General features: G+C 43.4%; 1 protein-coding gene across 10 annotated transcripts in view; it reads right to left on the bottom strand.

Annotated features, from left to right (window-relative positions):
- neo1a (neogenin 1a) overlaps positions 1-25,924 on the bottom strand; it is a 155,287-nt gene that overhangs the window by 38,595 nt on the left and 90,768 nt on the right. For all 10 annotated transcript variants that reach the window (XM_085274958.1, XM_085275030.1, XM_085274967.1 and 7 more), the window contains exons 5-7: positions 20,187-20,323; positions 9,606-9,760; positions 9,274-9,394 (exon numbers count right to left, since the gene is read on the bottom strand). In XM_085274958.1, coding sequence (XP_085131084.1) covers positions 9,274-9,394; positions 9,606-9,760; positions 20,187-20,323 — 413 coding nt within the window. The remainder of the gene's footprint in view (positions 1-9,273; positions 9,395-9,605; positions 9,761-20,186; positions 20,324-25,924) is intronic.

Below are 25,924 nucleotides of genomic sequence, written 5' to 3'. Positions count from 1 at the left end.
TCCAGCACTTTTCCCAGGAAATAAAGAAGTCTCACCAATTAAAAGACACATATACCAATCTCAAAAAACATATGCACATGTGTACAGAGGGGACACATCAAAGTCAGGCAAATAAGAAAGCCATGACGCTAACAGAGAGAAGTTCGAGGCCCAAAATTATGAACCCCCCCCCCCCTTAAAAAATAGCCTCGATAAGTGGAGAGAACACAGACCATGAGTGCTGTTTTGAAGCATTTGCAGTGGGTCGCAGATGTATTTACGTCTCTGCTCTCTTCCCAAACGCTCCTGTGGTGCAGGAGACAGAGTGGGATGCGACAGGACCCATCTGACAGATCCATGGGACACCTGGATGCCCTGTGGTGATGTACTAAATGCTTTAATAGGACAGAGGTGTTCGGTCTCTTTATCAGGCGGCTGAAACCTCGGAAGGCCTTCTGTGGCCTTCTGGTGCACTAACAATTTAGATTTTAAACAAAGTAGAGTGACAATCCCCGCTCGAGAGTGTGGAAGGCTAAATACTCTCCACCCTACAGAGACAGACACACCCAGAGGGTCCTACAACGTCAAAGAAAGCAAACGCCGCTATTTGGAAATGATGGCTGTAATTGACTGGGGGCAGGTATATCGATGAGTAGTCACTCGCTGTGTGCATGCAACACACGTTCATTGAGTCACTGATGAGTTAATCTGGGTGTGATTGCTTTGTTCCCCTGAACACCTCGCTTTAGCACACACTCACAGAAACACGAAGGAACATGAGGCTAAAATCTGCTCGCCCAGACTCCGCATGCAAATGAAGACGTGCAGCTATGGTATACAGCACAACACTCCACCTTCCACGCTTCAAATCTGCGTCACATGTATCGCGTGCGCCACATGCTGGATGAGAGCGGGGACGAGAGGTCTCCTGGGCTCGCCTTTCAAGCAGATCAAAAACAGCCAGGGATGCTGCCGCGGATCTCCAGAGCATTTTACCACCGATGCCCACGACGGGAAACGGGCTTTCTTTCTGCACTGCGCGCCTTTGTTTTTTATTACCTCTGAGGTACACAAACACAATACAACCTCTCCGAGGGAACAGAGAGAGCCCTGGAATAAAGTAATTGATTTCCAGGAAAGCTCTACGTTATGGCTCGTTTGTGTGTGTGTATACACAGCAGCAGCAGCATTTCATGTATAAAGCGAGTAGAGCTGAACAACCAAAGAAAGGCGTGAAAAGGTCAAATGGGATGTTGGGAGAAGTGAGAGCAGCTGCACCCCCCTGTCTTTGGAGATTCACTAACATACAGGCCCGCTAATTAGACTCCCACCAATAAAGACGCCTCCCTCGGACAGGCCCAGCAAGAAGCAGCTATGCACTTACGCTAGTGAGCAGTGGGGTGTCCATAACCCACTGTGACGTTACTCACTATTCTACTTTTAGCTTATGGAAACTGGGAGGCTCAGCTGAGTGAGGAGGTTGGGGGGGCTGTGGAGGCTAACAGGAAAAATACGAGCTCCGGCTTTGGTGGCGCCGCTCACAGAGGTCAGCCGCCTGCCGCTAAAGGAAGGGTGTGAAGGGAAAGTGATGTTTTCGTCTCATTCGGTACTTTCAATTACTGCACCCAGAGGACTGTCCACGTCCAAAAACATCAGATCGACATCCTGGATGAGTGTGTGTGTTGGAGGTGGACGGTGTTATATCGTAGATAAGGGCAGGTGTTGGTGAAAACCAGCCCTCACGCGGGCAGTCGAGCCTCAAGCTGGCTTCGATAACAAGACTGACCTTCAAAAAAACCCCAAACAAAACCTGAGCTGACGCAAGTACACCGAAAGCTATTTTAATCCCTTTTTTTTTACTTTCTCGTGCAAAACAAGAGGAAAATAGGCACCCATAACATTCTGCAGTTAGCACTGAGGCGTCAGAGCATTTATAAATGAGGCAAAGCTTTCACCACGCTTGAGTAAATACAACCCATAGAAAAGTTCAGCCTGTGCTGAGAGCGCCCCAGCCTGTAAATACACACACACACACACACGCGCCAAACGCCATCCCTGAGAGACACAACCACAACACAAACACTTACTTTGCCATCAGCACCCACACAAACAGCAATTTGGTGGAGGCTGATTTCAGCTCTTCACAATCAATTTAGGTAACAATCCCTCTGATCAGCTTCCTACAGCCTCCGGTGGGGAAACGCATTCACTAATCACTATCACTAACGTGGTGTGCGTCTGTGTGTGCCAAAACAGATTTTGTGCGCTCGTGTATGTGTGTGTTTATCTGCGTGTTTTTCAGTTTAGGACACTGTGTGCACATTTAAAGACTTTATCCCCAAATTTGAATTTCAATGCACCTCGCTATGAGGCAGAATTTAGAAATTTACATAATATTAATATTCTCTGTTCCTTAATTTGTTTTGAGATTGCTTTTCCATAATCGCAAGAATTTATAAATAAAACTACAACACCGTTAATAAAACAACAATATTATCATATTTGCTTAATCGACCAGTAACACTGTGTGTAACGATAAGGTAGTTCTAAAGCACAGCAGCTACGTGTGCTGCATGTGAAATTCGGCTGGTGGAAAACAGGTAAATTTGGTGTTTACTGATGTTTTCATGTGGGAAAAGAACTAGTTTTCTTTCCCCTCTCCCCTCTTTTCCCTAGGCAATTTCATCCTCCAGATACACTTTATTAGCTTATGCTTTGTGGCAACAACAGTCTCCTTATTTAGGCTTCTTATCTCCGTTTCTGCTGAATCGCAATACAGGCTCTTCATCATAATAGGATGTTTGCTTTGTGCAAATTTGTCCACATTTGTGGACAAAACAGCAGCCTCAAATATTACCACACAGTTGAATCAATGACCGACAGTCCAAATTTCATAAAGCGCCAACAAACGAAGTCGCTTGTGCGTCTTGTAGGAACAAAAGGAAGTCGAGGAAAAGCAAGTTGGAGTAGTGATCAGAGGCTAGGTTTAACAAACTGCTATGAAGGAGTCTATGTGGATCAGTCGGTGAAACATATTTAGTTTGCGCCTGTGGCCATACGGTGAGGCCGGGGCCGACCGTTTGTGTACATGCATGTACATCCCGGCATTACATGATATGCTCAGCAGTCACACTTTCACACCGGTGCCTGGTGTTCAGGCTGCACTTACGATGCAGGCCGTGCCAACTGAAAACACAGCGCATCGCTCTGCGCCGAGCTGACACATTCACATGCTCACAGTGTTGCACGTTCGCTCCTGCTGGCCTGGCCGTGACCCTGCTAGCAGATGATGGAGCACACCGTATTCCCTGAAGTAGGCCCGAGCTTTTATTCAGTGCTGCTGGAGTCTGGCTGGAGGGAAGGGTCTTTTAGCAGCCTATTCTCACTCCTTGATTTGAACAGGGAATAAGGGTGGTGCTCCGGTGCCGATGTAGTGGAAGGATCGTCCGCCTGTGGCTTCGGTGTTACAAATGTGTTTAAGGGGAGGGTTTTTTCCCCTCCCCTGCTGTGCCTCCTCAAACTCGACATTTGTAGTGTAATCATAATATGTTTACGTTCTATATCACATTAGTTTTCTTCCTTTGCTACTAGCGCGAGCTGTTACTGCAGTGCACTACACTGCCAGCAGTATTGGTACATTAGGGACCTCCTTTTTTTTTTTAATGTATTGCTTGTCATCTTTCTCTCTGCCTTTAATTCAATATAAATTCAAGTACCTCTCAATTTGTATTAAACAACAATGCAGCTTCAGCATCAAGAGATTTGTGCATAAAACCCTTCCTGTGTGCACATCTGTACAACAACGGATCTAGGCTGCTGTGTTCCTCTCCATCTCTCATGTGCATCAGTGCTCTGTGAGGAAACAATGACTCCTTATGCTAAAGCGGTACAGCCTCGATAACACGAGAGTCTGCTTGTGTTACAAACTGCTGCAAAAATCAACTTCTCTCAGAGCTCTTTAGAACATGAGGTGGAAGAATTTGGGGCATTCTCTGCTTTGTGTTGTTCGCACAGTAAACAGCATTGCCTCTGGCTACTAAGTCTGTCCTAAACAGCTTTCTTGGACTATTCTGTGCTTAGTATACACTCAGCAGAGTCTAACAACTTTGCTTTATGGATAGTTTTTTTTGTGCTGCAGTTGTTTAATGTCAACGATGTTCTTATTAACATTAAAACAATTAAAGTTTGATTTATGGTTTGTTTTGTTTTCCAAAGGGAGAAGGTGTTGGAGGCATTTTCTGTTCTCCACTCTTACACATTCAGTTCATCGCTGTATAAAATTGGGGAGAGATGGGTAAACATCTCCTGTGGAGTCTACAGATGCATCCTGGGGTGGCGGATGAGCTGAAACAGCTGGGAGCTGTGCACATCTGGCGCAGTAGCGCTGACATGTCAGAGGGAGATTCTGGAAATTCTGCACCTTTAATTCAGACTGCATTTTCGGTATTTGACATGAGGAGAGTGAGGCATGGCGCGAGCCTCCATGACGCCATAGTGCAGCTCCAGCTCCCTGCCTGAGCTAGCCTGCAGGTTTAGTTAGACAGAAAGGCTCACGTTAGTCCCAATTTGTTCAGAAGCAGCATTAAACTTCCACTTCCTTCCAAATGATGCAAACTGACTTTTTTTTTAAGGACTAAGCATCCTTGCCTCATTAAAAAAGGATGAGACTCACCAACAGCTCTACAAATGTCTCTTTACTGTGAACCCTCCTCCCTAACTGATATTTACTAATGAAGCTGCAGTGAGAATGACTCTATATCTGCTCAGGTATCTCATTGGGCCCTTCATGTAGCCATCATCACTGCAACTTAGGGGACACCCCCACATGTCAGCGTAGCATGACAACAAGTCTGTTGCCTGCACTCATAAGTACAGAGTGATGGAGGGAGAGGAAGCTCAGGGGACACAGCGAGCACTCAGGCATCGATGACGCATCGCCATCTCTCAATGGGGGTCTGCTACCCCTGATCAGAGGGGAGGCAGGACTCTTCTGTTGGCTGCCACAGGTCTACGGCAGGGGGAGGGGAGACTAATGGCTGCAGTGTCAGATAAAGGATGAAGGTGAAGGAAACGCTGAAAGGAACCAAGGCCTGTTTAAGCTCTGAATTTAACAAAAGCTTGAATAAACACATTTGCATCAGGAATAGAGTGTCATCCTCCTTTCATCATAACACGACCTGAAACACGGCTAGGAGTGCTAGCCTACAGGAGAAAGGATGTAAAATTCATGGAGCCGTCTTGCACAGCACTGCACAGCGACTGATGTTTTTAAACTGTGTAACCTGAAGTGTGTGACTGTGTAACCCCCTCCTCCCCCATTCATTTGTATGAAATTCACTTGTAACAGTTGCACCTCAAACAAGATGAGCTCTCAGAGCTTGGTGCATCCAAACAAGCTTTCAGGCTCTCCAGTGAAGTACTTGATTTGGTCACTAGGAGGCAAAATGTTAAAACATTATTCATGTGAGCTGAGGGGAACAGAGAAGAGACAGAGGGACAGAGAAAAGTCATGAAAGAGTATTTCGAGATTGAAGCCGGCAGGGCATGTGGAAGGATCAAATGTGAGTATTCGCATGCAAATGGGGGCGCAGCTCGAATTTATGCAAACTTCAAAACAAGCTAAAGATATGAACTGAAGGGCAAACAGCAGAGGAGAACATCTACTTCTTTTGTTTGCTAGCGCTGAGTGTAGATCTCTCTGCATTTTACACATGAAGTTGCAATTTTTGACAAGTGGGGATCTACTTAGACAAGCTAAAGATCCCAATCTGCAAAAAGCAAACAAACAAAAAACCCTAAATGTCTCTTTCATCCACAAATCTAATTCAAAACTTGAAAATAAAATATACGGTCCTCCCTGCATCGGCGAAAACTACACAAAAAGCAACTACATTGTGAAACTTGGACTAGTTTAAACTTCAATCACAGTCTTTTTGTATGGTACGCGCAAAGATGGCAATCGCATAAACAACTGCTTTGTCTAGGAATTCTACTTCAAAGTTAAAAACAGCAAAAAAACATGAGCCATTTCCCCTCCCAGCTCTAAGTGCCACCCACTGCAGTTATCGCACATCAACACTCAACTCATAAACTAATAATGTGTTTGAAAAGGGCTGGAAACTGTCAATAGATGGTTTGAGATGATAATTCCTCAAAGGTGAGGATGTAGTTTGTGAGGAGGCAAACAATTTCGCCGTAGCTTTATTTTCGCTGACAGTGCGTAATGACTCTGACGAGCACAGCTACTTAGAGCTTCCAGCGCCTCCAGAAAACAACAAGTCTGAATGTGGCAGCTTTACAAGGGACATTAAGAGCCACTTACTCAGACTGCATTACTCCGTGCAATTAGGTCCCCTCGAGTTCCATTTTTGGTATTTCAGCTCCAGTTGAACCACATCTGTTTGCAACTAGTTGACCTATATTGCACACGACTGTGGAATGTGCACAAAATTGGTTTAGGACTGCAGGCTGAGGTCCCGATTTTTGACCAAACCTCTGCAACTTTCAAAGCTTTTACCTAGCAAGGTGAAAATCTGTTTAAAAAGCTTCTCTTTGTTTATGCAGCATGCACACAAACCCGCTCGCTGTAAACTACTAGAGCCAGCTGTATCGATGTGGAGGACGAATCACTATAAATAACTGCCAAAATGCTATACATATGCTAACAGCTGACATTTTTCCATTCCAAACACCCACGAGTGGCAGCCATCAGTGGAGCTAGATTTAACTGCAGCTGGCAGTGTCAAGACGCAAAGATTATGGCCACTAATGAATATTAGCCAACTTGCAGCCGCTGGGTATTTAGATGCAGTTCACCCCATTGATTTCCCTGTTGGGTGAAGACAACTTTATCCCTGTGGCAAGTCCCTGGCTTATCTCGCCGACTGCAAGGCAGCCGGCAGACGGGGTGTTTTCCTGGCCGCGTTTCAGGATGATTCAAGCCTGGCAGGTGCGAGCGGGAATACCTGACTGCGGTAAACACAAAGGGGCAGCACGGAGCAGAAGGAGATGTCCAGCTGTGAAGGGGCAGCCATATAAGGGGACTATATTGAGTACAGCACAATTACCACAAAGCTCACTGTGTTGGATTATCATTATCACAGAGAGCAGGTGGCTGTGAAAGACAGTGAGAGGAAGGCCTCGAGAAAAAGGTGACAGATGGGTGTGGAAGAGTAGGCCTGCACACGCCGCAGCTCAGGAGGAGAGAGAGGAGACACCGAGGAGAAAGATACGACTTTACTAGAGTCTACTGAGATTCATTCATCAGAGCCGTCACCGCGAAACACAAATAGGTGCAGAAAATGAGATGATTTTAAACACGTTGCCATTGATTAACCATTTGCAGGCACAGATTGCACCTTTGAGAGGGGAAATTACTTTGATACAGTGTTTGTGGATGCGTCTATACATGCGCAAAATGTCAACGATTTGCAGAATAAAAATGAACAGTACCATGGAGACTGTTATTTCCTACATACATCAGATGAGAGTCGGGATAATAACCTGATGAATAATCAGGGAGCTGGAAAGCTTTCTTGGGGTAAGTGTGTCTGGATTAGCATTACTGTGACCAAGACAGATGTACGCAATCAGAACGGTAACAAAAGGAAAAGACTCCCTGTGATATTTATGGATTAAACAGAGATTAATTTCTTCAAAGCCGTGCTCAGGGCGGACCTCATGTACAAGGCCAGCTGCCTCTGTAATTCATCCCATTTATCTTCAAGTCAAAGAAAAGAAAGAAAAGATAAAAAGACTTGAGGCCATGTAAAGTAGGCAGACCCTTATCAATGGTGTCAAACACAAATACACAATGAGCTGCAGGTCATCATTATTTCTGACTTAATGTCCTCCAGTCGGCGGGGATGACACAGCTGGAGGTGCCACCAGTTGGACACTGCTATGCTAATTCATTAGCCACCTGCTTCGAGTAAGTGGGGGGGGGGGGTTCACGCTTGATTAAATTTTCGCCATCTTCCTTGAGAGAAAGGGACGCTACGAGTCAGCAGTAAAGCAACGATTACAATGTAAAGGCTACGCGAACAACTTCTGATCTCTGCTGTATTAGGGTTTGTTTTCGCCTTCACTGCCCCCGTCGCTTTATTGTCTCTCATTTTCCACCTCGTTTTATTTAGATTACGCCGCTCAGAGAAAATGCGCCTCGTTTATGGTCTTGAAGTTGTCGTTGTTTGCGAGGACTGTGGCGAGGTTTTCACTAGCCCCGTGGGTTAGACTATGATTATTATGACCGTGCAAATGACGGCAAATTTAAGCTGTATTACATTTTCTCTAAAGATCAGAGGTAATGAAACAAAACTACCTCAAGAACTGGGATGTTAACGTTTTTTCCCTCTGCATTAGCTTCTATTTTTGGAGGCACTTTGTACTTTTCAGCAACTGTAGCCACTGTCCTTAAGTGTCTGCTTTAGTTGCTGCCTTGCACTCTAAAGCTCACGGGACTTCATGTTTGAAGCTCGTCTTTGGCTATGTTGCAGCTTCTCACTTTATACAGCATGTGGAGCTTATGTTTACCTAAAGCACCTTACATGTCCAAAGACAAAATATCCACAGCCTTGTAAAGGGCTCGGGTCAAGCAGCGAGGCATTTCTGTGACGCTAGATGTGGAATGGACTTTGTGCAAAGCAACCGTCAGATATACTTCTGTTCCCTTTGAGCCACCTCTGGTATAACAAGTTCCCAGTGGTATTATTTCTGTTTCCGTCACTCTTCACACTTTCACAGATGTGCACAGCTGTGAGAATTCAGACGTTCGCAAACAGGGAAAACTGTACAGACAACAGAAAACCCCAACTTTACAGCTCACGTTTTTCAAGCCTTTGCTGAAAGGGTGTTTTTGAAGAGATTATTTCTTTCATTGCTCTCTCTAAAAAAAAAAAAAAAAAAAAAATCCAGACATGACACTGGAACTTTAATAAACTGCATGTACCTACTGCTGTACTTCATTAGGGATACTAAAGCAGTTTCAGGGAAAACAAGTCCAGCTCCAGCGGCTATGATTCATATGGAGGTTTAGCTGTTAAAGGCTAAGAAATAAACACAAGAATCACTGTGTCCGAATGCCACTGATGTTTCCAAATCTAGCCTGCCAGAGCAAAACCGATCAGACACGGTGAATTTCATTGCTTTCATTGAGTCATTGCTGCCTTTGATTGTTTTGTTGTTAAAAAAATCTCATCAATTCACAGCTTTTGTGTTTATTTCCTCAAGTACCAATTGATTTTATCTGCTTGAGGAAAATATCTTATTTGCACACTAGCAGCAGGTCTGGCATACCTGGATCCAGGATGATAAGCTGGGCGCTGGACTGGATGTTGCCCGCATCGTTTTCTGCCAGGCACTGGTAGAAGCCCTCGTCTGACTTGACCAGACCCAAAATCTGCAGGTTGTGGTCCTCCTACAAAGCAGGAAGGGAAAAAAAAAAGAAAAAAAAGAGGGAATTGGAATAACAAACATACACAGGTATCAATGCAAGCAGCAGTTCTAATCAATTTCCTACTCTTTCTCGTGACGCTCCGATGATGTAAACTCTCGCAATGACTTCTGGTGAAGGAAAGGTTGGAAGAAAAAAATAAAAAAGGCAGCACATCAGCACTGAATGAACTTACAATTATTTTGAAGTAATCGCTGGGAATGACAGCGTCTCCATTCTTGACCCATTTGACCGTGGGAGCCGGTGACCCCGACACGTCGCACTCAAAGATGATGTCCATGGACTCGTGGGCATAAATGTTGGCCGGCCGCTTCACGAACTGCGGGGAAACTGTGGAGTCCACACGAAAAAAGGAAAACTTAAATTTAATGATTGAACCTTTTCTTTGTGAAATCTGTCAAAAGTAACAAGGAACGTTAAACGTCGCTGAAAATGGCCTTTGCTGGAAAAGGAACAAGATGAAATTATTTCATGCTTCCCCTTAAACTCTCAGCCAAGAGAGAGTAGAAACAGTAAACAGTGTCATCCAGCAACAAGCTAATTATTTTCTGCACGGTTCACACAATTTTACCAGATGGCAACACTTAAGAGTTGTTGTTTTTTTTCTAATTTATTCAGGGATGGTTGAAAGGCAGCTACTTTGGTACTAGCGCAGTACTGTCAGCACACTACACCGGCTAAGCCGAACTCCCCTAGTCCTGCTAATGAGGGCCAGAGAGGAGTTATTTGATCTGCTGGGGCGATACAGTGCCTCATCAATCTGTCCTGGAACAAGGTCACCAGGAGCGCAGGGCCCGGGCCCCGTCCCCTCTCTATAATTGGACTGTACGTGTTGTGAGAAGAGGGCAAGACGGACTATGTGTGCACATGCGTATACGCTGCAGCTACACCCGTGCGTCCTCTGATAAGCATCGACCTCGTTGACCACAATTTAAATGACTGTATTGTTATTGTGTGGCTGCGTGTCATGATTTGCCATCAGCCTCCTGGGCGCGGTGATGGCTGGTTATTAGCATCTACTTTGCGACTATTCACAGGAGCTGATTGGATATTAGTTGCAGTGGGCGGATAAGGTCCTTTCTTTTTGTTCTTCTTTTTGGGCTTTAGTCAGCAGCAGGCTGTGAGGTCAAATCTTCATCTGCTTGATGTAACACGGGCTAATTTACTGTAACACACAAGTTAACAGATTAGCCTTCATACTGCTGGGGAAAGCATTTAGCGCTAGAAAGGCGTTCAAGACTCTTTGTAATTAAAACCAGAAAGGAAAAAAGAAAAAGAAAACCACACATTTTTTTAACAATAACGGCCTTATTGGAGCGCTGGAGCTACGGGACACATTGGGTTCTGTGTCGACTTTGTATTTCCCTGACCTTGAAATGCACTTTGCCCATCTGTTTGCTATTTCCATGCTCTACACACAGCACATGGAGCAAAGGCGGGGAGAGACACAACTCGACAGAAGCTGCACACAAAGCCACGGCTATCTAAAAACACAGAGCCAAAAGACGCGCAGGTCCGCCTTTCCTGCCTCCTTACCTTGTCTGGTACAATGCTGCAACTACAACTACATAAACTGATGCGGAATTATTACATCTGCCAAACATTTGAAGTTTCATTGATTTTCTTTTTTTTCAAACACATTTCCGCATCCCTCTCATTTATGTAAGGAGCGTATACTTCTAAGGTCAAAACAAAAATCGAGCTAAATGCTACTTTGGTAACAAACTCTGTTCAATGCTCGCATCACGTGGCCTTTAAAATGCTCATGGCCTCAAACGGTTTTTCAACTGCAACAAGTTCACGCGTGACACTTGGAGAATAAACCCTCCAGTTTAAGATGTGCAGTATTATCTCAAGTTCACCAATAAAGCACGGTGTGGAGTTTCTTTTCCAGGTTGATGCTGAAAATTATTTTAAAAGCAAACACAAAAAAAGTGCTCTGCTGTAGTCTGGTGCAGTATGAGCTCGGGTCAAACACAAAACAGGCACACAGAGCCACAGAATACTGAAACCTTCCTTCTGCTTTCTTAATGAGCATCTCGGTTTTCCGCGGGCCTCTGAGGTTATTATTGACTGTCTATTGACTATTGGCTGTCTTGCCAGTTTTTGACTGGCAAGACAGCCACATCATCCCGATCTGTGTGTGTCTGCGTGTGCACAAGAGTGTATCCACCTGTGTGTGTGTGTGTTTGCGTGTGTTCCCTGCAGGGAGGCGTGTGAGCTGTGAATAATGTGCTTCACAGTGTGGTGTCCCCTGGATATTTGCCTCTAGTATGCGCGCAGCACAGTCAGGTGGAATCCTTGGTTTGCTTTGGTGTGTCGGGGACACACGAGGCTGAGACACCACCGAGTCAGTGTGAGTCTGTGTTTGCGTGGAAGGCTGAATAATGTTTGGATAGGAATTTTTAAACATGCCAGGATACTTGTTTTGTCTCCTTATTACTTCTGCTATATGCTGTACATAACTGGGTTTGTGTCCTCCCCCGCTGGCGATGTGTGAGTGGGTCGATTTTGCTTTCTTTCTTGTGTGGGTGTGGGTGTGTGTGTCTAAGCACTTGCTTATGCATGCAAACATATGTTTCTGTACATCCAACGCTGTCTCAGCCTGTGCACACTCCCCACATTCATATGGGTGTTTGGTTCATATTGGAATGTCTGTATCAGTGTGTGTAGCAGAGCCTCCTATAAAGATTTGCTGGTGAGACAGGTTTTGATGGTGGCTGGTGCCCTGCAGCTCTCTTTATCTCTCCCTCTCTCTCTGTTACACTTTGTCTCCAGTTGTTTCCTGATTCTTAATCTTCCTTCCCCATCTCTCCATCTTTACCCCCCAACTCCCCTCCATCTGAGCAGACATGCACCATTTTCTCTAAATGGTGTTCTGACATTTGGAACCTTTTGGACTGAGGAAAGACTATAAATGTCTAAATACACCAATATAGCTAAGGGCTGGGTAAGGGAAATGTGTGTCAGTCCAACAGCAGGCCTGATGACCTTTAATTGGCAGCCTGTTTTTACAGTGGTACAATGTCTATATGGAAAATTCCCCGCGGTGCCTGTGTGGAGCAAAGGGTGTGTGTTTTGGGTGCGTTTTCTTTGTTTAACAGGTGGCTGTGCAACGATTTTGCAGCTCACCTATTTCTCATAAACGACACTCTCAACCAAAGCTGGATTTTTTGGTTAGAGGAGCTGACAAAAGATCCATGCGATCGGTCCAAATCCAGAGTGGTTCATAAACACGTTTTCCCGCAGTCTATGGCTCACAGACACACGCATATACAAACACACACAAATGCTAAATTCCACCAGCTGGAATATCTCTAAACAGGCTGCCCTGTTTTGGAGCATAAATACCACTCTGTAATGAAAGAGAAACCCAACAGAAACAGAAAAAACAACTAAAGGGAATGCAGACACTGGAAACAAATGGGAGAGGAAATAAACAGCTAGACAAATGTAAAAGGAGGGAAACCAGCCAGAGGAAGTGCGATACGAGCTCTTCGGGGCTAGTATTATCTCTCGAGCCGGTAGCTTAGTAAAAGAAGCTTTAATGCAGACTTGCACCAACTCCAGTGAACTACTAAAAGAGGGCCACAAAAAGGTCATGTGCGTGTCTTGCTATGAGCTTGTTAAAACAAAACCCCACAGGATTCCTGAAGGGATTCTGGGGAGATAGCTTTACTTAAAGCTTCAGTAAACTGAACTGAGTCATAGAGAGGGAGAAAAACCTATTTGTACTGATACATATATCAAACACAAAGAACTAAAGAAAGTACTGTAGCTGCTTCCCGAGATGATGCAAAAGGTGAAATAAATCACTTTTCAGCATATATCCCATAAAATGTAAGCCACAGCAGTAAATATATTATGTCTTAAAGCGAAAGGATACAAAAATTCAAGACATTTTACCACTCTGATACCTTGGCCAGAGTCCAGTTAGCTTCCTGAAGTGAAAAAACAGTGTTGGGCAGTCTGGGTTTACTCTGAGGGCAAGTCAAGCTTGGACTGCACTAATTACCCCTCCTGCTCTTCCAAAGATAACAGCTTTACTCTTAATCCTGGCCAAAACAAACAGCTTCAGCAATAAGGCTGAAAGAGGGATGCTTGGTGCTTGCATTCCAAGTCAGCGAGCAGATAATAATGTCTTGTTAGAGGAAGAGTCATAGAGTAGGACTTCAATCTGTGGATTTTTCTGATATAACAACAACTGAGCGAAAGCGCAGGCACGAGTACGTCAATGAAATGCTAAAGCGGGGCTTGCAAACGTGGTGCATAGAGGAAGGAGTCTGCTCTGCCTTCATTTCAGAGCAATTCTCAGTAGAGCTCAAACAGATTGCTGTTGCTACTCAACCTTCAATTGGAAGTGCTCCGAGCGCATGGAAAACAAAATAGAGAACTAATTTGATGATTTACTCGCAATGCATATGCACGCTTTGCTTTAAACTGGGCTATTGTTGTCAGCTGTTACAGGAGAATCTCTGGCAATTGGGTGCATCAACCTTGGTCTGCTATGTTTTATGTAAATTTAATTACTGTCATGGCAATGATCTCAGTAGAAGAGCAAAAGGAAACAAATTTATTACGGAAAATATTTGTGTCGAGCTCATTTCTCAATGAAGGGAGGTCAATATGACTACATTTTTGGTTAGGACGACTTGAATAGATGCATTTTTTTAAGCTGGTTAATACATTTCTATTTTAAGAGCCAAATAAGCAACAAGTTAGACTACAAAAGCCACACCTAGCTATGGCTATGCTTCCTCCATACGCCCTCCAAGGGTCAGAGAAGTGGCTCCTGTATCCACACATGAGAAGCTAACACAATGGTTAAACTGGAAGGCGTACAATGGAGTCAGAAAGAGGATAAGATAACAGCTGCTATGAAAAAAAGAAAAAAGGAAAACGCGTTTGTGTTAGGGGTGTTTCCCTTTATTAGATTAGCATTCTTTAAATAGCTAAATGGAAAGTTTCTGTTTTATTTTGGACGAGTTGTAACTGCAAGTGGCTGCAGGGGCAGCAGGATGAGTGTGTGCCAAAGCACCCAGCAGATTTGATCACATTTATAACGTTCAATGCATCATTTAGAGAAAGCTATTCCTTGAAAAAAAAAATACTTTGAGCATACGTTGCCTTTGCTGGTGGGGAGTAGAAGGGCTCAATGGAACTGTGTTTTCTGCCGAGCATTTACAGTTGTGACATACAGTCATATGAACATTAAAGTTTTCATAACCAAGTCCACTCCATGATTCACTATGTCCCCTAACGGTTTCTGTACGTATGACTTTATCAGACTTTCACATCATCGTGGAGGAATTTTGGCTCGCTCACCGTTACAAGGCTGCTTCAGCTCATTGAGGGTTGAGGTAATTTGTTTATGCACAGATTGCATCACAGCATGCTGAACTCTGGGCCATTGCAACATCTCCACTCTTTCTTTTTCAGCAATTCTGTCGCAGATTTACTGCTGTGTTTGGGATCATCGTGCTTTTGCATGACCCGATTTGGGTGGAAGTTTTACAGCTGGCCTCACGTTTGAATACTTTGGTATACAGAGGTCATGGTTGACTCATTGACTGCAAGGTACCCAGGCCCTGTTGCTGCAAAAGAAGCCCAAATCGTCACCCCTCCCCCACCGTGCTGACGGTTTATAGGAGGCATTTGTGCCGAGATGAACACGGCACTGTGCATAACATCTTCACTTTGGTCTCATCTGTTCAAAAAACATTATTACAGAAGTCTTGTGGTTTGTTCACATGTAACTATACTCTTTTTGGAGAGAAAAGGCTTTCTGCTAACAACTCTAACAGTAGTCTCAGGAAATTTAATATTTAACATTCTAACTGAGGCCTGTAGAGTCTGAGATGGAGCTGTCTCTCTTTCACTCTCTTGCTCTCTTTTTTTTCCTGCACAGTCTGACCTTGGGGTGAATTTCCTGGGACATCCAGTTCTGGGAAGATTGTGGCACTGTGTAAACACACCTGAATGATCCAACCTGCCCAGACTTCTGCTTTTATAAAGGTGCTCACAACTGCAGACAATGAATTAATCACATGTATTTGATTAGCAGATCTGGCTGCTACAAACCTCTTTATTTAGCCCTGCCCATAAAAATTAAGTCTTGTGAAGCTTTTTTCACATTACCTTCAGTGACTTACTTAAAAAAAAAAAAAAAATTCCTTTTTATAATAAAAGGAGTAAATTGAGCACGTCTGTATGTTCGTTGCTATTTTTATCCATTTCTGTAACATGGTAAAAACATTCCAGAGTGCTCAGCCTTTGGGAAAGAGTCTTTTACAGGCCAGACCAATTAACTTGATAGCATGATGATACCATAAATGAGGGCCACTGACAAGAAGCCTCATAAAACTGGTAACATATACTGTATGTTTGTGGGGAAACTATTTTTGTCCTGCACAAAACACACACCCATATAGAAAGTCCAGGTCTGGGTGGTGCCCCCTGCAATGCAAGACCATAATGAAAAGCTACTGCCTCCTTTGGCTTCATTTATCCTCTTGCCAGTTCTAACAGAGGCTGAGATGTCAAACAAAATCATACTGAGCAGAGCACACACTCAAACAAACTCGCAGTTATCCCACAAACACATACAAGGGTGCTGACACTTGTTTCTGTGAAGGGTCCAATGATGTGATTCAAGTGGAAAGCTGAGCTAAACGTTACTGTAAACACTTGTTTAGAGGCTCGCATTTTTTAAAACTTCCTGTCTTGCTGGGAGTTGTACTGCTGTAAAAGTTCTCTAACTCGAATCCCATTTAACTCACTGACACTTTGATTATATTTCATAAAAAGACAGATAGGGAGCACACTGCTCTCAGACAGCCATTGCTTATGTGTGACAGCTGCTGACAGTATCGCTTTGAAAGCTTCTTTTTGTATGTGGTGACAAATTGAAAAGACATATATTTGTTTATTTCCTTGCTTTGTCCACAGCTGTAAGATTTGCAGGATATGCAATAGATAGTGTTTTTTTTTTTACAGTTTTCTTAGTATAGAGTACCGTCTGTTGAATCATAAATGGACTACTGCTTGGTACAAGCTGGTGAAATTTTGTCTCAAGAAGCAAACAGCGCACAGTGCAATGTACACTTTTTACATTTGTTGGACCTCTACTGTAAAAGTATCGCAGGTAGAGGCTACTATTTCTCAGTGTAATCCCATGCTGAGACGTACACATACATGTATTAGAAACAAAACACTACATGAAAACACTTTTTTCACACACTCCTTTGCTACACTGATGAGCTTTAACCGCAGCAGGGTGGAGTGAAATACAGTGTAAAATTACAGTGAAACCCAGATATCATCCAGCCACCGATGTCTCTCAGTTACATGGTGTTAACAGTGAACATTGGAGCTTTATGGCACAGAGGTATAAGCTATTACAGGCTTTGGCTACACAGACAGTACTTGGATTAACTAGAAACAGAATGAGGCCAGACGAGGCAGCATGTAAATACAATATCATTTCTGCGTAATGGCATGCTCAAACCAACTAAGTGTTTATGGGCCTTTTTGCAACCCATATATTCTTCACTAACAACCGATGGGAAAACCGTATCTTTCCAAAGTGCAATCAAAAACTAAAAATCAATTAACACTAACAACATAAAGTCTTCTCCAGCACTCAAAGATTCTCAGTGGGGACACAGTTTGGACTCTGTGGTGGCCAGTACACGTGCTCCCTTAACTGCTCTTTCACAGTCTGAGCCCAGTGAATCCTGGCATTATGGTGTTGGAATATAGCCATCAGGGAGGAAAAAGAATCCATTGACAGAAAAACTATTGAGTTTATTCAGGTAGTCAGCTGACTTCATTTTTTGGGCACTTACTCTTGCAGAAAGTAAACCTGCAGCAACTCCAGATTATAACACTGCCCCTACAGGCTTGTACAGTAGATATGAGGCATGATGGCTGCATCAGTCCATCCACCTTTCTTCTTACCTGATACGCCCACCACTCTGAAACAGGGGAACTGTGGAGTCATCACATCACATGACCAGATTATCCTTCCATTGCAAAGTCCAATCTGTCTGCTCCTTTCTTTCCCAGATTACCTCACTGATAAGGCTACATAGGCTACACTCATCTTCACATTGCAAGTATGTAAATAGTCTCACTTTTATTGTTATAACATAGCTCTGAGTTCTGCTATAGATTTTGTATGATTTGTTTCCAGCATACTTAAGTGCTATCCAATCAAATGTTTTTTTTAGAATCACATTTCTTCCTCAGAAATGACGGCTGACCACCATCCACTGTTCCAGGTCTTAGTAATGCATTAGACAGTTCTTCACCTAATTTTAGCAGCTTCAGCATTCTTCTTAGTTGCTCTGTTTGCTTGATGTAGGCAGAGAATTTGGTGAAATGGCATCTTTTCCATGAACACTGGATGTGTCTTCCAATGTGGTTGTTTAGAAAAAAATGAAAAGCTACTCACTGCATCAGCTAAGATTAAATAACCAGTTACCAGCCAAAACATATTAATCACTGCAGTAATTATCCAATGGAAGTCTCTTATGTATTTGCTTATTTAAATCCACGCAGTGACTTTCATTTGCAGTATATTTTACCAGCAGATCCCACAGTTTTGCTTAGTTTTTTTTAACCTCATGCTCCTTTTAATTGTCATGTAAAGCTGAATTTAAATTGTGCCATTTCTGTTTCCTCCAAACTACAAAATAAAGCTTGTGCCCCATTTCAAATTGCATCCACTGTGTATAGGAGAGTCTCACATGAAAGCATATTCATATGGCCCAGTGAATTAGTGTTAACGATAACCTCGCTGAACACTGCAGAAAATAAACATCTAAGGACTAAAAATACTGGATGGGCAATCACATTCAAGGAGGGTTAAATTAAATTTAACAGTCCCCGACTCTCAAATAATTTCTGAACCTGCTATGCATTAGCTAGACAATGCACACAGGTGTGTGGAGCAAGTGCATACCTAATCTTTTCTTTGGCACCACTATGCAAAAAAATGTTGTGCATGAATCTGTATGCATCTCTAGTTTCACAGATGAGTGCCAGCTGCACTGCAAACCCTGAAGCATTCTGCAGGCGAAACCCAACAGTCCTTTACCATATCAAATCCCCGTCTGGCTGTCTGGATCCCCTCTCCAGCACCAACTGTCCAGTGTTTATGAAAAGCCACTGGCCGCGTAAACACACAATTTCCTCTTGTTACTGCAGCTGAAGAGGCCCTAAGGTAATTTAGAAGGAGTCAGTCATAGGAAAAATTGTTTTGTTGTTAGTATAGATTCATAGCACATTGATCCGAGTGTCTTTTACAAGCGCAACTACTTATTGAGGGAAACAATTGACCTTTCCGGGGTCACTTCTGTTGTCAAGGAAGCAAATCAATGCCACAATCTGGTTTCTTTATGAATCTGGACGAAGCAAACGCAATTAGCCCCGTGAGTCAACAGCACTGGAACTAATCCAACTGCTTTATTCTATTATAGTGACGCATGTTTTTCAACAATATTTCAAGCCGGCTGATCAATCTTCTCCAGTCCTGTCACCGTGGAAGTGGAGGCCAGCGGTGGGGGGGCGGGAGTTGAGCTGAAAACATGAAGGATTTCAGAGGGAATTCGCTGGACAGACTTGAGGACAGAAAAACGAGTGAAGTCAGATGTCCTCCTGTGACCTGATCCGATTTTCCATTACTGTCTCCTTTAATCACAGTAAGCGACGGGAAGTGATGAAAGAGTGGTGGATGGTGGGGGTGATGAAGAGATGAAGGGATTTGGGGAAGAAAGGGTTGGGAGTCGTGGCAGGATTGGGGCTGTGTGTGAAATGCAATGAACCTTCAGAACGAGCCTCGGGCTGTTTCCCCCATTTTAAAGTTATTTCACACCAAATCCTGTTGACTCGCCTCGTCGGGGAAAAGCATACAAATACACATGGGCTATGTGGGATTCACGTGCATTATTCTAACCAACATAAACTCTGATTACAGAGCGGATTCTCGGGTAGTTTCAACAACGGATGCGATCCTCTGAAAAATAATAACATAAAGACACAGATAAAGATAAATTGTATTACATACTGCTTCTGTGTTCTATTCCAGCTAGTCCTTCCTAATTCTAGTGTCTGGTACGCACCTCAAATACTTCTGTTATTCCTCTGACGAGATGAATGACATGAGGAGAAAGAAAAAAACACAGCAGATATCGACGGATACGAACGCTTCCGTGGCAAATATTCACTGCCAACACTGCCTATGTGTGTCTGCAAGAGCATATCCTTTTTCAACAGGACTGAGCCACGTGCTTGGGAAACCGCTACCTCTGCATAGCTTGCATGCAAGAAATCCACTTTGTTTCATTTCATTTCATCCTGAGCTCTCAGTGGCTTTGTTTCGCTTCTGGGATATGAGTCCGAAGGGCTTTTAATAAGCTCATTCCCAAACATAATCAGATGAGATGAGGCTGTTTTCGGTGATGAAGGATGGTCTGAGAGTTCAGTCGAAGCTGGAGAGGCTCAGCTTCTCTCCACTGCACTCTCCTTAGTAACTAAAGCAACCTCGCGTGCTGCTGCTTCACACTAATTTCTAATCTGTGAATTAATTTAGCTTGTGTTGCCGCTTTGACTTGTAACCACACTAGGATGTTTTAATCCTTGTAGTGACATTCAGAATAAATGGGTCATTTGTGATATTCCCGTATGGTTTGATATCCAGTTCGGACCTTTGGTTTTAAACCAGGAAGCGGACAATACAGGCTGATAAAGGTACCTTGTACTGTGAGTTGGGCCTGGGCTTCAATGGTGGTGTTGGAATTGTCTGCAACACAGGTGTAGAGCCCAGCGTCTGCCTCCGTGAGGTTGGAAATTTGTAGACTGCCCCCTCCCAGCACCTCCACCCGACCATCACTGAGGAGAGAAAGTAGGAAGGTTGTGGAAAAGGAAAAAAGAAAATTAGCTCCACCTAAACATGTAAGCAGTATTTTCTTTTATCATAGCCATACATTAATGACCTTTACTTGGGCCCTTGCTACATGTAACACAGTCGGCGTCACACTCGGGAGCCATCAGTCTGCTGACCCTCTTAACAGCATGTGGACACAGCTGAACATCAGCAGCGACATCTTTTTTTAAAACAGACTTGTAAAATATGTAGAAAGTCATGGCAGCCCATTTACATGAAATGTATTCTCCTCTCGCTCAGATCGCTGAACGGTAATGGATGCATCCTCCGGAGCCCCGAGCTCCTCTGCTGACCTGGGTTTGACTCCACATCTCATCCTCGTTTCTTTTTGCTCTGTCACCTCATACCAACTCTCTGAATAAATAAAAGATGCTAAAAGCAGAGTCAACCGCCCCAAGAAAGAAAAGCAATTTGCATTTCTTCCCAACAGTTTACTGGATTTGGAAACCTGGAACTATAACTAGAGTGGGATAGAAACAGGATTCTCGATGTAAAAATACTAGGATGGAAAAAAGACTGGTGTATTCACCATAATCTCCTGCCAAAAAAAAAGAAAGAAAAAAAAATCACTGATAAACCAGCTTGAACAAATGTCACTGATATACACAGTCCTCTGTACAGCTGAAACCAGCACCAAACAGTGACTAAAAGCTACAAATTGCAGGTAGGGCTGCTCAATTAATCGAATTTTAATCACGATTACGATCTGGGCTTTCAACGATCATTAAAAATGACTGAGCCGATTATTAGCCCCTCCCTCATGCTTTACTCTCGCGCTGCTCCATGTGGCAAATCAAGCGCACTGCTCTGCATTTCGAACACGCGTCACAACAATTAAGAGGACCCGAGGGAAGCTCGGAAAGCTAAGCAGAAGTTATTTGGAGAGGAGTGGACTGCCGTTGGTTGAAAAGAGAGGTAAAAAAAAAAAAACTTAAGTGGTGTGGAAACATTATGGCTTCGCGGAGTCAGACGTGGATCAAGTAGACACAGTGTGTAAACTTTGCTATGGTGTCGTAGCTGCACCACAGAGCAACACTGCAAAGTTCACATTTTTCATTTATTTCTTATATTGCAAACATTTGCACTGTTATCAGTATTTGCACACTATTTTATATTATTTTTTAAAGTCATTATTCAATACATTGTTATTGTTAAACCTTTAAAGCCGGTCAGAGCAGCATGCTCGTTCTGTGTAACTATTTTTAAATCCCTGTAGAACCTGAACGCTAAGCTAGCACAATCAATTTTTTTGCATATGAAACCAGAGGAGTTGTACTTACATCTTATGCCATCAGCTTGTCCTCGGTCACGGTTTCCTTCCACATATAGCTTTGCAAAAATTGCATAAAAAGAGCTTGCAGGAACAAAAACATAATATTCCAGAAACACGCTTTGCCGATCCGATCAGCTGTTCTTAACACTTCCCACATTGAAAAAGACGTCAACGCGAACTATCGCAAGTGACGTCATTTTTGCGGAAAATGTAGTTTTTTACTTGTAGGCCTTAGAACTCGAATTGCACTGCTGGAAATAGTTTATTTTGATGCACATGCACATTCTTTGCAAATTTGCATCATAGGATTGTTTTTTTGTTTTTCCTGCAGTATATACAAATTGCTGTATCTCCAAAAATAAAACTATGAAGACACTCAAAATAAATTTCCTGTTGTTGTTGTAAACTATTTTTTGCAACTTTTTTGTATTTAAAGTTTTGAGGGATAAACCTCTTCAATTTCTCCAAGTAGAAATATATGTAAAAACAAAAACGATTTTCAATTTTTTTGTAGTTTATTGCACTTTTTTGCAATTAATGTAGTTACTATGGACTTAATGCATACACATTTTTAAAATATGGGCTATAACAGTTGTATTGATGTATAGCAACTTGAAATGCTCCCACAAATGGCACTACAGCATGTAAAAAAATAATATAAGCTCTGGCGGACGAAATAAATATCGTCAAATAATCGTGATCTCAATTTCAGTGAAAATAATCGTGATTATCATTTTTGCCATAATCGAGCAGCCCTAATTGCAGGCACACCTTTGAGTCAAAGCACGGGGCAAAGTTGTAGCGCAAATGATCAGAAAGCAGGAGGATCAGCAATTAAACTCCAAGTTGAGTTTTCAGCAATTCTCCCGTCTCCGATTCTTCGCTCAGCAACCTAACAGCATAATTGCGCCTGTGTGAGCAAGTCAGTCTAACTTAGCAGGCTTGCTGTGGGAAGCGAGCCTCTCCTGGTGTGACAGCGAAGAAAAGCTGAAAGCCATAAAGTGCGTAGATAAGCTGAGCCTGCAGAGTAGTAGTACTAAAGGCGCAATAAACAATAAGTGTGACTGTAATAATGTGTTTGTAATATTATCATATGTTATTGTCCTATAATATATAGGATTTTTTTCAGTTTTAATTATTATGGAGATTGTCAGTAGCAGTATATCAGGACACCCCTGGCCTCTAGCAATGCCTTGAGATTAGTCCAGCTTTTACCAGAGCAGCTGGGATTTACAGTTTGCACAGCCACGCTACTGCAGCCCTTTCTCCACCTTAACAAACGTTTTCCTTTTCTTTCATTAGCCGTTAATTAACTGGAGTGCTGTGAAGCGGGCCCGACTAGCAGACTGAAAACCTGTTTCATTCAGCTGCTTATTATCCTAAAGAATCTATGCCTAACCCAAAGATCCAAACACACAAGTATTTGTACAGCCTCGTTTTGAACCAGTGACCCCTCTCCGTTTTAAACAGTCCCAACTTTGATTTCCCCAACAAGCCCACGGGGGATGCAGTCTATGGCCAAGCTCCGGCTTGATTCAACAAGCACTGGAGCATGAGAGGAGGAGGATGCTGAGAGGAAAGAAAAATGGTAATCAATAGCTCGCAGAGAGAACTCTGCATTCAGACAGCGAGAGAGAGAGAGAGAGAAAATGGGATGCAGGGAGAAAAGCGGGATCAGCGGGTCGGCAGAAGAAGATAAAAATCCAAAGGACAGCCACAGCAAGCGAGATGCAACTGAGGAACAGTAGATCAGCGCATAATGGTTTCTGCACAGTGGATATCTGCAGAAAAGAGGAGGATACTGAAGAAAACAACTATATGCTGAAAGCTGGTTTTGTTTTAAACCAACTGCTGAGTGGCAAAGATACTCCACGTAAGCTCCCGCACCTCCTTTCTCGACTGCACCTGGGTTCAGCAGTGCTGGCCGTTGAGGCCATCTGTCTGTGCTGGAGAGAAGCATTCAAGTGGCACTCAACCTGCTGTCACCAAAAAGACTTTGCCGTTTCATTTCTACTTCATCAAGCCTCATCCAGAGAAAAAAAAATAGTTTGATCTCATCATTTTGTAGTTGACAGCTGGTCGAGAAAATGGACTTTCGAAGCTCATGTGTAAATCAGTGTTATCCTTTACTTCCAATGGAATTCCTCAAAGGTTCTTAAACCCTAAAGCATTTCAGTGAGTTTAACTTGCATCTACCCACTTGGCCTGTCATTGCTACAAATCTCTGAATTCGACAAATAGCCTCTACATTTACTCCTCTGTAGATTGTTAGCTTAAACTCTTTCCCCCTTGTACGCCTGCAAGGGTAACCCTGGTTTCTCTTTTTTGAACAGAGCAGTCATATTTGAGGTGCATCAGCAATTGATCTCTACCTGTACAGAATTCACTAAACCATGGTGACCCAAGTAGCTACTAATGGAAAAGGGGCATAAGGTTACTCTTGCCAAAACCCAGAGCATATTCTAATGGTCATCAACCTTTATTGATATATCGTGAGGTGTCAGAAGTCATCATTAAGGGTACAGGGAAGGTTGTCAAATGTCATGTTTATGTCAAGAGCTAACTTTAAGCAGTTTCATCAGCCATAGTTTCCTACACAGCTATCCTATCACAGAGTTGGCAACACTAGCTGACATATTCTAGGAAAAAATTCTAGAGGAATCACATTAACAGTTCCTGTAACCAACTTCTCATTAGATATGTGAGCAGTGTAAGGCTTGCTCTTTAATCCAATCCAGGAGCAGGTATATGTACTCAGGTCAAAAGAGCCATACTGAAACTCAAGAGTGCTGCAATCTGAGAAGAACAAACAACACACGGGGCCAGATTGTATAAAAAAGAAACAGGTGCAAAAATAGTACACTCAGCAGAAGGCTTGACAGAGGATGGCCTCAGTGTTCAAGGTGGGAAAGTGGGGGAAACACAAAGAAGGCGGCTGCCTCTCCTTTTAGTCCCGAGACTGCAGTAAGGAAAACAGAAAATGCCAAACGTCCTGCTGTACATTGATTACCTCTCTGCGCGTGAGGGCGAGTGTGGCTGGTTGTGCTCCGAGGCTCTGCATGTCAAAAACCCGCTGAATGAAAAATTTCTCTGAAAGACGCATGTAGCACCAAGCGTTCCTGCAGTTAAGTCTCACCAGGACAGCTTTTCAGACTCTTGGCCTTTAATGCCGCATGCTCCGTAAAAGGCATTGAAAGCTTCCTCTTGTAGTTGAAAGAGGAACATACAGTACACGTCAAACCACCGTGCAATTTCTCATTCCGTTTAGAGCGAGTCAATCTCGGCTCTAACTGCAGTGGCTAAAGTGCTCCGCTGAACAAGGAATGCATTACTGAGACCATGAGGGAGGGAGACAAAGTAAATTGGCTTGAGCTGAATGAGCCGGAGACACCTCAAACTGTTGTGAGGGAGCTCGCTCCACTTGTGGTCGTTTAAATTAAGACGCGGTGCCTGCTGGAAGAATGTGAAGGATGTCTCGTGCAGTAAGCTGAAGGTCCTCGGCGGTAAGTGAGACTAATTAAAACTGGATTTACCTACAAAGAGATGTTAAACTGGCTCGCTGTTTTCCCACCGTCACTTTTCTTCTTGTTACAAAAACGGCAGATGCACGCATGCATACAATCCAAGCAAAGCGAAGGCTACAGGGCGGTGTTCTGAACGGCGATGCTAATTAGGCTTGCTGTCTTCTCAGATTTCGTGCCAGCGTTCATGCTACAGTAGCTCCCCTTCTGACAACTACAACTTTCCACATTGTTTGTCCCAGCAGAAACAACACCATATACAAAGACATCATATATGGCTAAAATTTGTGCAACACGTGAGTGCTTTCTATCTAACAATCATATGCCGAAGGATGCACTGGAGAGCAACTTGGGGTTAATATCTTGGAATATTTGGCATGCACACTGGAGGAGACTGTGATCGAATCACCAACGTTCCAATTAGTAGATGACCTGCTCGACCTCCTGAGTAACCACAACCCCAAGACCCTATTTCAGTTTCAAACTACTGGAAAGCACAACAACCCTTTCGTCCCTCAGCTCCTTTCCAACAGTTCCAACATCCAGAAAACTTGTTGAGTACGTCCGTCAATGTGTATGGGCCTCTAACATAAACTTGTCCCCCGTTCTGCTATTCAGCTTTGACGGCAGCGACAGCCACAGAGGCTTCAGAGAAGGACGTGGGCACATTTGGTATGTGTGACTGGTGGCTCAGCCTTCCGTATCACACACTGGCAGCAAGGTCAGTACACCTGGGTGAGGGGAAGCTGCAC

Source organism: Mchenga conophoros, linkage group LG1 (genome assembly GCF_057382185.1).
Source record: "Mchenga conophoros isolate Kocher_MC1m ecotype Shallow Benthic linkage group LG1, M_conophoros_male_GT1.1, whole genome shotgun sequence".
Lineage (NCBI taxonomy): Eukaryota > Metazoa > Chordata > Actinopteri > Cichliformes > Cichlidae > Mchenga > Mchenga conophoros.
This window is presented reverse-complemented; position numbering and strand designations above follow the sequence as displayed.